The 13,865-nt window shown below is 42.1% G+C and overlaps 1 protein-coding gene across 4 annotated transcripts in view; it reads right to left on the bottom strand.

The window, feature by feature from the left end:
- Positions 1 to 13,865, bottom strand: part of CALCOCO2 (calcium binding and coiled-coil domain 2) — a 161,882-nt gene that overhangs the window by 14,536 nt on the left and 133,481 nt on the right. For 3 of the 4 annotated variants that reach the window (XM_063458883.1, XM_063458886.1, XM_063458882.1), the window contains 3 exons: positions 13,437 to 13,502; positions 937 to 996; positions 726 to 812 (listed from right to left, as the gene is read on the bottom strand). In XM_063458883.1, the coding sequence (XP_063314953.1) occupies positions 726 to 812; positions 937 to 996; positions 13,437 to 13,502 (213 nt within the window). The remainder of the gene's footprint in view (positions 1 to 725; positions 813 to 936; positions 997 to 13,436; positions 13,503 to 13,865) is intronic. The other variant, XM_063458885.1, reaches the window with a different exon arrangement.

Genomic DNA, 13,865 nt, shown 5'->3' with positions numbered 1-13,865 from the left:
TGGAATTGGTTATGTTATGTGATTGATTGATTGCTTGACTTCATACGGGCAGCAAATGATTTCTGAAATGCTCCAGACAATATATTTGTGTATTGTCCAGCAGCTTGTAGAATGGATATGCATCATGCAGAAAAATGGTGATCTGACATCCATAGTTTACGTTGTAGACACATCCAATTACAGTATGCTTGGCTACCAAAATTGAATTTGCTATTTGGCATATGTTGCAATCATGATTGTGTATCATTATTATTTGGATTAAGGCCTTGAACTGTATCTACACAAGAGACAAACAACCTAAATGAAGAAGACTACTGAGAAAGCAGCCTTGAAAAAGTGTTTGGTGTATAAGAACTATTACATTATGTAATACTGAATAATAAAGCAATCTGTTTAAATTTTATTTAGGTTGTCTCCCTCGTTACAAAAGAAAGCTATTGAGTGTAATTTTTTTTTTTAAATTAATTACGTTTAAGTGGCATTTCACTAAATGGACAGCAGTGGAGACATACGAAATACACATTTAAGATCAAAATGTCTCTGTGAAAAATTCTTCAAATAAGCCTATATGTTGCAACTCAAGTTAATAAGTTTTAGCTGTTGATCTGGGTTACTAAAACAAAGCAGTTGTCCTATGTCCCTGAGACCAATTTGGTACCAAGTCAGGTCTGAATTACATTTCTTAGATCCTCTAAAATTGATTCTTCACCGCCTTCAAAACTTACTTTCTGTTGATCTGTTTTATTTTCCAAAATGGACAATGCCTTTTGAGCTTCTTTCAATTGTCTGTTAATTTCCTCCTCTCTACATATCTACACAGAGAACAAATATTACAGTGGGCATTTAGTGAAGGTAGATCAAAATCAAATTTATAAAAAAAAAAAAAACACTAATTCTGTATCCAAATTTAGTAAATACGATAATTTGCTTCCATACCTGCTTATTTAGCTTTTCCTGCAACATCGCATTTTCATCTTCCAGTTTCTGGAAATGTTCCTTTAATATAAGCAGAAAAACATTAACTTGATACTCTAAGCACAAAAACTACTTTAGCTTAATAAAAGCAGTTTGTGTGTATAGAGCATGCCACTGCAATCTCACTGCTCAGTTATCTGCCACTTAGGAGTTACATCACTTTTCTTTCTGTTAATGCAGCCCTAGTCACACCTCCCCGGGCCGCGACTCACACAGCCAGCATTAAAAAAAAAAGTTTTTCAATCAGATGTGACAGCACATTATGTTTACTATAGACGTTTTTCCTCTCCTACCCTGTAAATTTAACTGTAATCACATGTAGGACACTTCTGCAGGCTCTAGCATGCCATTAATAAAACAGGAGCTAAGTTCTAATATAAACAGACTGTGCAAAAAACAACATTTAAACATTAGATCTGTCTTTGAAAAATATATGGAGAGACTGTGTATGTCACATACACAGACAGAGGTCTGCCTAGGACTGCATGAACAAAGTGATTAAACTCCTAAGTGGCAGAGAACTGAGAAGTTATACTGCAGGGGCATGATTTATACATGAAAACCACTGAATTAGGTTGTTTTGGTGATTATAATAATGGTTACATTGATCTAGGCTGAGTTGCCATTGTAGTCTACTAATTGCTACAACATACAAAACACTAGAGCAGGGGTAGGCAACCTTTTAGCAGCACTGTGCCGATATAGGATTGTGACGTCCCGAGCGTGCCGGTCCTATTTTTTTTTTTTTTTTTAAAGGTGTGTATGCTGCCGTATTCTGCTTGTGTTATTTTTACTGTAATTGCTTTTTATCGTTGTATTTGTGCGTATATGCAGGGCCGTCTTTAATAGTGACTGGACCCTCGGCAAAGCATTTGCTTGGGGCCCCCTGGAACCTGTCCCCCCTCCGCAGGCATGCAATCACGTCCTCCACCTCAACGCAGTGTCGGACCTAAAGTAGAGAGGTGCAAGAATTTTTGGGGGTCTCCCTGTTGCACGGGTGATTAAAAGGTGGGGATCTGTCGTGCAACTCCAGAATGCATTGACACCTGGGGCTCTACCATTTACCCATGTTTGCAGGTCTGTATTTAGCACTAAGCAGTTTTTGTGTGTTTAAATGTAAACAGGTTTTTTTATGGAATGTGTTTGTATGTGGTGTTGGTGTGATTGCAAGCATGTATTTGTGTAGTGTTGGTTTTTGAATGCAGGGGTGTATTTACATATAATTTGGGTGTGTAACACAGACATGTGTTTGTACGTAGTGTTGAAATTTGAATGCAGGGGTGTATTTGTGTGTAGTGTTAGTGTGTGAATGCTGAGATGTATGCACATATATACACACACACACACACACACACACAGACATACTGACACACACACACAGATATACTGACACACACACAGACATGCTGACATACAAACATACTGACACACACACACAGACATACTGACACACATACTGACGTACACAAAGACATACTGACACATACTGAAATACAGACATGCTGACACACAGATATACTGACACACAAAGACATACTGACACACAAAGACATACTGACACACAAAGACTGACAGACATACACTTTAAAACCCACCCTCCAGTTTCCTACCTTTCCTGCTGGTCGCCTAAAGGTGTTGAAAGTTGGGGTCTAGCGCTCTCGACCAGCCCCCCTCCAATCTGCCTACTCTTTTTACCCGCGCGCTCCTCTCTTTGTGGGAGGAAGTGATGCGGGGCCGTCACTTCCTCCCAGCCTGCTGCCGAAAAGCAAGGGGCCCGCTCGCGCTGTTAAAGTGCCTCAGCGTGCGACCGGGTCCCTGCTGACAGAAGCCCACCGGGTGGTCCTTTGTGCATGGGCCACCCGGTGGGCCTCCTTAGTGTGCGGATTACCGGCCAGAGGGTTAGAAATAGTTTAGGCCAGCAGGGCTCACGGTGCAGCTGGCCAGTTTGCCCCGCGTTAAAGACGGCCCTGCGTATATGAGCTATTATATTGTATATGTTCATGAGTAGTTTATGGTATTGTGTATGATACATATGAATGTGAGCTGTGTATGGGGGCTGCTTGTGGAATTGTGTGTGTGGATGGATATGTCACAGTGTGTGGGGGCTGTTTGGGGTATTGCATGTGGGGTTGTGTGCATGTATTTGGATTGTTAGTGGTGTTTCATTTGTGTGGATTGTGTGCATGTTTGTGTGTGGGCTGTCCATATTATTTGTATCAGGGGAGGGTTATTCTGCATTTCTGTGTATATCTAGCAGTGTGGGTGGCTTCCAGTAGGGACCAGGCCGGCCAGGTACATGTCAAGGACAGGAGCTGCAGCAGCAACTGCGAGCTGCTCTACTACAGTGTGGATTCCTATTCACAAGTGCTGGGAGGAGGTGATCTGAGATCACTACCTCTATGTGCCGCAATGCATAAATTGAGGATTGTCCTTCACCACCTTTTCGGATTAGCAGATATCTGAAGTTTTACTGGGACTCCTGATAGGCCAGAGCCTGTTTGGCTCTAGCAGCCTTGAGTGCCGTGCAAAGACACCTCGAGTGCCGTGCATGGCACTAGTGCCGTAGGTTGCCTACCCCTGCACTAGAGTATCTGTGGAGACTGTTGACTACACAGCAGTATGTGGGGAAATTATGAAATGTAGGATTAATACAAAGATACTTTATTTTAATGCCCCACACATACACACTAGCTGTTAAAGAAACATTCTAAGTACCATAATCACTACAGAACCATATTATTTTTTTATATAGCGCCAGCAAATTCCATAGCACTGTACAATGGGTGGACTAACAGACACGTAATTGTAACCAGACAAGTGGACGCTCAGGAACAGAGGGGTTGAGGGCCCTGCTCAATGAGTTTACATGCTAAAGCAGAGATCCTCAAACTACGAACCCGCGGGCTGGGTACGGCCTGCCAGGGTCCTGAACCCGGCCCAAGCACTCAGGGCCATCCGATGGGCCCTATATCTTCAGGCGCCCGGTCAGCGATGCGGCCGTGCAATAGCGCGACCAGGCCCCTTTAAAAATGTGCAGCCACAAAGTACTGCTGGGAGGAAGTGGCCATCAATAAAATTGAGGAAAAATAAAAACTCACAATTGTGGAGTGGTTGAAGTACTCCAGACTATCAGGCCCCAGGAGGATCAGCCCCTTGTGGTCGTAGGATCCAACTTGTAGTATGCTGAAAGCACTCACTCTTTAACCGGTCAGGTGTAAAAGTAAAAAAGTATTTAGTTTTATTGAAACAAATCTTAAAAACAATGTGTAAAAAAAGCCACTGCTGCTGTTATCAAAGTTGGAGTCCAGTAAGTCCAGGTAATGAAAAGGATAAACCGTCTACTCCACTCTGTATCCTGGCTTGCCGCCGGCTCTCCCTCTCAGCAGAGGTACTTCCAGGTTCCAGTCCACGCAACGCGTTTCGCCCAGCCTCTCGGGGCTTTCTCAAGCGTGAGCGACGTCGACTCTTAACATCTTTTAAGTACCATCCGCATATTGAGTGGTCATAGTCCATTAGCAAACTCGGCATATTAAAACCATTATGTTGCAGTTATTTCAATACAAAACAAGAATTATACTGGAGATTAGAGAACTATACAAGTGATGTAATCAACCAAGAATATCAGAACTGCTAATAAGAAATGTAAAGTGCTCGGGGTATATCGCCTAAATGTGGCAGTTCACAGCTTTTTCAACATATAAGTGCAAATGAAATAGAGGCAGTGCCCATCAATGGAACCTTACAATATGGTCAGGTTCACTATAGTAAACATAATGTTGTACCTCTTTGGGCAAAATACATATATGTAGAAATGAGGTAGAGATTGTGTCCACTCTTCCCTATGGGGCATGTCTCCTAAACACATTTCATCAATCAGAAGACAATACATGAATGAAGTAAAACCCAGAATGTTACTATGTGCTAAAGTGCACATGATAATATTTCCCATAATTGACATTTCTGTTGATAGGGGGCAAAAACAAAGGGGGAAAAGTCCTATAAGGTTGATAAAAAAAAATTGTATAAAAATATTGTTCTTAAAAGCAAAGTGCCCCCGCTCATGATAGGCTGATATTTCCAGATAGTATGACACATTTTTACAATTAAAAATATAGAATAAAATAAAAAATATAATTAAAAATGTCTAGAAAAGGGAGTAAAAGCATAATCAAAGGAAATTGAAGAGGTCGAAGTCAATATTCAGCCCTGCAGGGGCTAGTGTGTCCATATAAAACACCCATCTCATCTCCTCTTGCCCAATTTTCCTAATGAAGTCCCATCCTCTCCAGTCTTTGAATACTCTTTTAATACCCATAAAGGAGAGACCTGAAGGGTCTTGGATTGTGTACCTGCTTAAAATGATTTGAAACACTGTGGCTTGTAACCCCTTTGCGTATATTATACACGTTTCCCGTATTCTTACGTGGAGTGGACGTGTAGTTCTTCCTATATATTGAAGTTTGCAGGGACATTGTAATAAATATATTACATTATTGCTCCAGCATGTAATATGTTCTCTCATATCATATTCTTTTCTTATTTTAACTGATATTTTGTCAGTTTGATGTGTGTTCCTGCAACCTAAACATGTTCTGCATTTATGGAAGCCTCTTAGATCCCCCAAAGAATTGCTGGTAAGTGGTGTTTTTTTTTCTTCAAATAACTTCTAACCAATGAGTTCTTAAAATTGGGTGCTCTCCTAAAAGTAATGTTTGGCTTCTCCGGCAGTGTGTCACCCAGGTCATTGTCTATTTTAAGGATATGCCAGGATTTGTTGATTATACGCTTTATCGCCCTATGTTCAGTATTATAATTAAAAACCATTAAGTCCTTTGGGGGATCCCTTTTGTAGTTTGGGGGTTTATTTAGTAAATCTGAAGAGGTTGAAGACAATATTCAGCCCTGCAGGGGCTAGTGTGTTATCTTTTCAACCTCTTGCCAAGTTCTATTTAAAATGTCTGCTGGGTATTCCTTCCCCCTAAACTTGTTAAGCAATTCTTAAGCCTGTATCTGAAACGTGCTATCTTCTGTGCAGTTCCGTCTCAGCCTCAACAGTTGTCCCTTAGGGATACTGTTGAGCCAAGGCGAATAATGGCCACTATTGGTTTGGTTTTTAGTGTTTCTCCTGCTATATATTATTAAGATCTAAAAAATAAATCACTTAGGGGCTGATTTTATGAGTTAATTGAATTCCCCAGTCATTGTCATTAAGAAAATTAAAATAGTGCATTAAATTTTCCTCAGTGCCTTTCCATATTAAAAACATATCATATATGTAACGGCGATAGGCAAGCACATGCGCACCCCAGCCATGGTTCCCATATATAAAAGTTTCTTCCCAATGGGCCATGAACGGGATGGCGTAGCTGGGTACATATGTGCTGCCCATCGCCGTTCCTCGTAATTGCAAAAACAAAAAGGACGAGTCAAACCAAAAATAATTGTTATGGAGAGACCACCGTATACATTATAACAGGAAGTCCACCTGGGGGGGAAGGTAGATACTGGTCCTTCAATAAAAAAAGTGTTTGACCACCACACAACCCTTATCGTGTGGAATGCAGCTATAAAGTGAAGAGACATCGCAATTAATTAAGAGGTAGTCTTCTTTCCATATGAAACCTTTCACCATTTCAAGTACATCCATAGTGTCCTTTAGATAGGATTTAGTTAAAGAAACAATAGGTTGTAAAAATGTGTCTATATATTTAGACACATTGTAAGAGATCGACATAATGCCCGACACTATGGGTCTACCCGGAGGGTCTTCAAGGCTCTTATGGATTTTCGGGAGGACATAGAAGACCGGAGTTCTGGGAGATTTAATATTTAAAAAGTCATATTCTTTTTTAGTAAGGATGCCCTCCAATTTACCTTTGTCCAATATCTGGACCAGGGTCTTTCTTATGTCTCCTAATGGATCTTCCCTTAGTCTTTCATATACCTCATGGTCCTCTAACTGTCTATTGCACTCCGCCACATATTTTGTTGTATCCATCACCACCAAGCTCCCGCCGTTATCTGTGGGCTTGATGATGATCTGTTCATTTCAGTATGCCAGTATGTATGTCTGTGAGTGTGTATGTATGTATGTCAGTATTTTTAAACAAATTCCTATACATAGTGAAACAGACACATAGACATATACAGACACACATACACATACTAACATACTTACAGACACAAACACACATAAGGACATACATACACACATACATACTGACAGACATACATACTACACACTGACATAGATAGACAGACATAGATATACATACTGACACTGTGTGTATGAGTGTATGTATGTCAGTATGTGTGTATGTATGTATTTCAGTATGTCAGTATGTGTGTGTGTGTATGTATGTCAGTATGTATCTGTCTGTGTGTATGTATGCCAGTATGTATCTGTCTGTGTGTATGAGTGTATGTATGTCAGTATGTGTGTATGTATGTATTTCAGTATGTCAGTATGTGTGTGTGTGTGTATGTATGTGTATGAGTGTATGTATGTCAGTATGTGTGTATGTATGTATTTCAGTATGTCAGTATGTGTGTGTGTATGTATGTATGTCATTATGTATCTGTCTGTGTGTTTGTCAGTATGTGTATCTGTATGTATGCATGTCAGTATGTGTATGTATGTATGTATGTATGTATGTATGTCTGTGTTTGTCAGTATGTGTATCTGTATGTATGCATGTCAGTATGTGTATGTATGTATGTATGTATGTATTTCAGTATGTATGTGTATGTATTTTAGTATGTGTGTGTGTGTGTATGTATGTATTTCAGTTTGCCAGTATGTATGTCTGTGTGTGTGTGTATGTATTTGTCAGTATGTATATGTCTCTGTCTGTCTGTGTATGTATGTCAGTATGTGTCTGTCTGTCTGGTCTCTCTATCTGTATGTATGTCAGTGTTCGTATGTATGGCTGTGTGTATGTATTTCAGTATGTATGTCTGTGTATGTATGTCAGTATGTGTTTGTATGTCTGTATGTATGTATTTCAGTATGTGTGTATGTATGTCTGTGTGTGTGTGTATGTCAGTGTGTGTATGTATGTCAGTATGTATGTGTTTGTTTGTATGTATATGTATGTATGTCAGTATGTATATCTATGTCTGTCTATGTATGTCAGTGTGTAGTATGTATGTCTGTCAGTATGTATGTGTGTATGTATGTCCTTATGCGTGTTTGTGTCTGTAAGTATGTTAGTATGTGTATGTGTGTCTGCAGGGCCGGATTAACATAGGGGCTGATGGAGCTGCAGCTCCAGGCCCAGGCCCATGGAATAGGCCCATTTAAAAAAAAAAAAAAAAAAAAAAAAATGTTAATTTTTTTTTTTTTTTTTTTACACACTACTCTTAGGTTTGCCACCTGACTGGTATTTTACTGGCACAGCCGGTATTTTAGGCTGCCTGGCCGTGCTGGTATTGCAGTAATACCGGCAATATAAATGCAGGTATTTTTCTCAGCATAAAGATTACTCTGGAGATTACTCTGCAATACCAGCACCAGCCAGTAGGGGTCACTGTTTGTGGAGAGATGCAGGGATAGGAAGTTACAGCATATCCCTGCCTCTCTCTACTACTCACTGATCCGTGGGGGAGCAGCAACACAGCACAGAGTCCAGACAGCAGCTCTACAGCTCAGATAAGTGAGGGATGGGGGGGGAGGCAGCAGGGACACATGGGGACACTGAGACACTAGGGGACACATGGGGACACTGAGACACATGGGGACACTGAGACACATGGGGACACTGAGACACTAGGGGACATATGGAGACACTAGGGGACACTGAGACACTAAGGGACACAGACACTAGGGGACACATGGGGACACAGACACTAGGGGACACTGAGACACTAGGACACATGGGGACACAGACACTAGAGGACACAGACACTAGGGGACACATGGGGACACATACACTAGGGGACACTGAGACACTAGGACACATGGGGACACAGACACTGGGAGACCTGGGAACACTGAGACACTTGGGGACAGTGGAAAACATGGGGACACTGGGACACATGGGGATGCTGAGACACATGGGGATGCTGTGAGACATAGGGACATTGGGAGACACTGAGACATTGGGACACGGAGACACTATGTCCCCATGTCTCCCAGTGTCCCCATGTCCCCCAGCCAGTGTCCCTAGTGTCCGCAAGTCTCCCAGTGTCTGTGTCCCATGTCTCTCAGTGTGCCTAGTGTCCCCATGTGTCCCAGTGTCCCTATATGTCCCAGTGTCCCCGTGTCTATGTCCACAACTGTCCCCATGTCTCCCAGTGTCCCCAAGTGTTGGTCTCCCAGTCAGTGTCCCCTAGTCTTCCAGTGTCTCTGTGTTCCCATATCTCTGTGTCCCCAGTGTCCCCAAATGTTTCAGTGTCCCCATGCCTCCCAGTGTCTGTGTTCCTAGTGTCTCAATGTGACTAGTGTCCCTATGTCTCCCAGTGTCCCTATATGTCCCAGTGTCCCCATGTCTATGTCCACAACTTTCCCCATGTCTCCCAGTGTCCCCAAGTGTCTGTCTCCCAGCCAGTGTCCCCTAGTCTCCCAGTGTCTGTGTTCCCATGTCTCTGTGTCCCTAGTGTCTTAGTGTCCTCAAATGTTTCAGTGTCCCCATGTCTCCCAGTGTCTGTGTCCCTAGTGTCTCAGTGTCCCCATTTCTCCCAGTTTCCCTAAATGTCTCCGTGTCCCCATGTCTCTCAGTGTCCCCATGTCTCACTGTGTCCCCAGTATCCTAGTGACATGGGGACACACTGAGACACTGGGAGAAATGGGGAAACTGAGACACTGGGAGACTAGGGGACTGGGCGATATGGGGACACTGACCCTGTGATACATAGGGACACTGAGACAGTGGGTGACTTGCGAGACAGACACTGGGAGACAGGGAGACACTGGGAGAAATCCATCTATACAGCAGAATCAAACTGTGAGTAGTTTGTTGGTGATTTTACAGAATTTTCTCTGATGTCACTCCTTGTGATGTACATCATGTGATGACATGCATAACTTATTAATTATACAAATGATTAAGGCTGGTATTTTTTTTCCAAGAAAGGTGGCAACTTTAACTACTCTTTACATACTCTTGCTTAAAGGAACACTATACAATCATGTATTTCTGACCCTATTGTGTTAAAACCACCACCCTGGCCACCCTTCGTGCCTCCCTAAATATAGTAAAATCTTACTTGTATTCAAGTCGGCAGCTGCTGGCTCTGCCTCTGAACTGACTGTCTGCTGACATCATCAGAAGTGGTGTTCTGAGCAATTTACAATACTTCCCCATAGGATTGGCTGAGACTGTCAACTAGGCAGATCAGGGGCAGAGCCAGCACAAGTCCAACATAGCCCTGGCCAATCAGCATCTCCTCATAAAGATAAATTGAATCAATGCATCTCTATGAGGAAAGTTCAGTGTCTGCATGCAGAGGGTGGAGACACTGAATGGCAGTGCTGCACACTAGGCAGTACTGCCCCAGGAAGCACCTCTAGCAGCCATCTAAGGAGCAGCCAAAGGAGTTATTTTCTCTGAAAAGACAGTGTTTACTGTAAAAAGCCTGAATGGAATGATTCTACTTACCAGAACAAATACAATAAGCTGTAGTTGTTCTGGTGACTACAGTGTCCCTTTAAGTATGGAAGCTTAAGAGGTATGTATGGCAACACACTTGTGTGGACTGGCTGACAATAAAATTAGTTTAGGTAATGTTTAGGTAATAGGTTGGTCTCTCTAACACTGTGGCATGTTCCCTTTCTTCTATACTCACTACATACACCTTTTCTCTGTTTCAGACTATATACCAGGAACTTCTACCTGCTAGTCAGAAGGTAAGGAGACGAGTGGACCAGCGAGTGCTAGGGGACAGTCCTTAGAAAGCATGGAGTGAGTGCATCATTAGACACATTTATGTCAAGCTCAGGGTGCTGCCTGCATAGTATGCCCTTAGTTGGACAGCCTGCAGGATTGGCTGGCAGCCTGACATGCATTCATGCCAGGCTGACATTCCAATTCTTTGGACAAACATGCCCCGTTTTTGGGCATGTTCACCCCCTTTTGACAGGTCTGGTCACGTGATTCGCGCCAGTGACACACCCTTTTACCCTGTCCATTGACTTCCTGCTTCACTGGACACTGCTGTTAGGGGGTATGGATTTACTTGATGAAAAGCATAAATTAAAGAGAGATTAGCACTCTAATGTATGTGTTTTCGTATAGCTGTATCCTTTGAGTTTCCCTCCAACAACATCTCCATCAGATACATGACACTTGGGAGGTATGACTGTTTTAGTGTTTTTGGTCGATAAGATTCCGTAATTAGGCCCACCATAATTGTCAGCACCAGGCCCACTGTGCTCTTAATCCGGCCCTGTGTGTCTGTATATGTCTATGTGTCTGTTTCACTATGTATAGGAATTTGTTGAAAAAAAAAAAGTCAAACTATAGTCTGGCCCCCAACAATGTCTGAGGGACTATGAACAGACCCCCTGTTTAAAAAGTTTAAGGACCTCTGTACTAAAGGGAGTGTGGTATAGTGACACAAAGGGTATAAGTATGGGTAATGAAATATTTTGCAAAAAAAGTATTCACTGAGAACTTAGTAGGTTATTTTTGACAGTTGCAGGAGAGGAGTCATGGGGGGATGAAAACCCGCTAACAGTTTAAATTATATGCTTTCCCTATAGAAGTGTGTTTTATTGAAGGAGTGGAGACTGGGTGAAAGTCTAACGGAGAAGGGAAGGGAGTTCCACAGAAAAGGTGCAGCCCGGGAGAAGTCTTGAAGGAGAGCATCAGATGTGCGAGTACGGACAGAGGATAGACAGGGGCCTCGACGGGCACCATTATGTAGGGACTTGTAAGCAAGCACCAGAATCTTAAAGTGAGCCCTATATCTAACTGGAAGCCAATGTAGGGACTGACAGAGAGGGGGGCATTATGGGTGCGGGCGGACAGGAAAATGAGCCTCACCGCCACATTCATTATAGATTGCAGAGGTGCAGTCTGGGAACACGTAAGACTACTGAGAAAGGGATTGCAGTAGTCAAGGCGAGAGAGTACAATGGCATGGACCAGCACCTTGGCCGCATCTGGTGTTAAATAGGTGCGGATGAGATGGAAGCGGAAGGATTTGGCAATTGACTGGACATGAGGGGTGAAGGAGAGGTCGGCATCAAAGAGAACACCTAGGCTGCAAGGCTGCGAGGTAGAGGTGATGGTGGTGTCGTTGATTTCGAGGGAGACAGACACAGGAGTAGCAACACTTGAGAGAGGAAAGACCAGAAGTTCTGTTTTGGACAGGTTGAGTTTAAGGAAGTGAGCAGCAATCCAGTTGCAAATCGCAGAGAGGCAGTCAGAGACACGAGTCAAGATGGGCGGAGAGAGATCAGGAACCGATCTGAGTGCTTTTACCGAACCGATCTGAGTGCTTTTTGGATATGTTGTGCTCTCAGATCAGGGCTATTTGGGAAGATGATATTTGTGGGGTTCCTGTACTGTTTTCATGTATGTTTGTGATAGATTAACATTATATTACACCCATTGTAAAGTGCTACGGAATTTGTTGGTGCTATATAAATATAATAATAATAATAATAATAATAATAATAATAATAATATGTAAGTTTTCTTATTTGAGAGATAATTGAGTTCTCAATTGGAGCTCAATTATCTCTCAAACACAAAGGCTTGTGGGAAGGAAACCCCTGTGATTTTGTCTTGGAAGCCCCATGCTAGGGGCAATGCATAAAAAGCCGAGTGTGCATAAAAAGCCTAAAATTTTTTTTTTTTTCTACCCAATAGGACTGGTTGCGTCCATTATATTGGGAAAACTCTACACAGCAATAGCAATATCACCATATGCAGTACATCTGGAACTAGGACTAGTGGAGGACCGAAGGAATAATGACAATAGACTAGAGAACCCATGACAGTTTCTAACAGGGAACTTTATCTCAGACTTGCATAAGGCACTGGTCCAATTGTACTTCATCTGAGAACTGTTCTGGTTTCCAATTGGGAACCTTTTAACATATCCGCTATAACTAAAGCAAGCTCCTGCTTAGGAAATTTTGGCTGTCTGGTCTTAGTAATTAAAGTGGGGAGCAGCTCCCAGTGGATCCCAGGTAGGAATTTAAACCATGCAAAAACAGTTTGGCTACTTACAAAAGTAAGTTACTAGCGATCTGTAGGGGTTATGGTGTCTGGAGTGTTCTTTTAACTGCAGTCCTATGAACAGATTCTGATCATTTCCTTCAGAAGAATGTCATGCATCTGCCTTTGCAGACCTCAGATAATTTTACTTTCAAGCAATGCGTGTTTCTGCTGTTCAGCATGTTTTATCATCAGGACACACAATGTAAAGAAAATTATTGTATTTATGCAGAGAGAGGATGATCATGCTGTCTCTTTTCAAACTGTAGCCCATCGTAGAACAAATAGAACTACCTTCTCCTGCTCGTGAGTTTGTTGCACAATGCGTATCTCCTCTTTCATCTTCACATCTTTAAGCTTCTGCAGGGAAAAGAGCAGGAAATCAGCAATTATAGTTAAATAAATCAGCAATTGTTTTGTTCATTGTATTTTTTTCACATTTGGTCATTTCATCACACAACATATTTTTTTTTCGAAAATCTCCAAAACACTTTTTTTAGCCTATCTGCATTTTGTTTTAAATCGTTTTTATTGTCATCACATTCTGTTTGTGGAATTCAAACTTAGTATTGTAAAAGCATACGATCGCCTACGCAGAGGCGGTAACATTGAAACAGGTATATTGAACATGCGTATTTAGTTTAATTAAGCAGGTGCGTACTTCAAGATACATTAACTAGGCGGGTATAACCCGAAGTAATATGTGTCTGTGTGGTTGTCCTG

This window comes from Pelobates fuscus, chromosome 6 (assembly GCF_036172605.1).
Source record: "Pelobates fuscus isolate aPelFus1 chromosome 6, aPelFus1.pri, whole genome shotgun sequence".
Lineage (NCBI taxonomy): Eukaryota > Metazoa > Chordata > Amphibia > Anura > Pelobatidae > Pelobates > Pelobates fuscus.
This window is presented reverse-complemented; position numbering and strand designations above follow the sequence as displayed.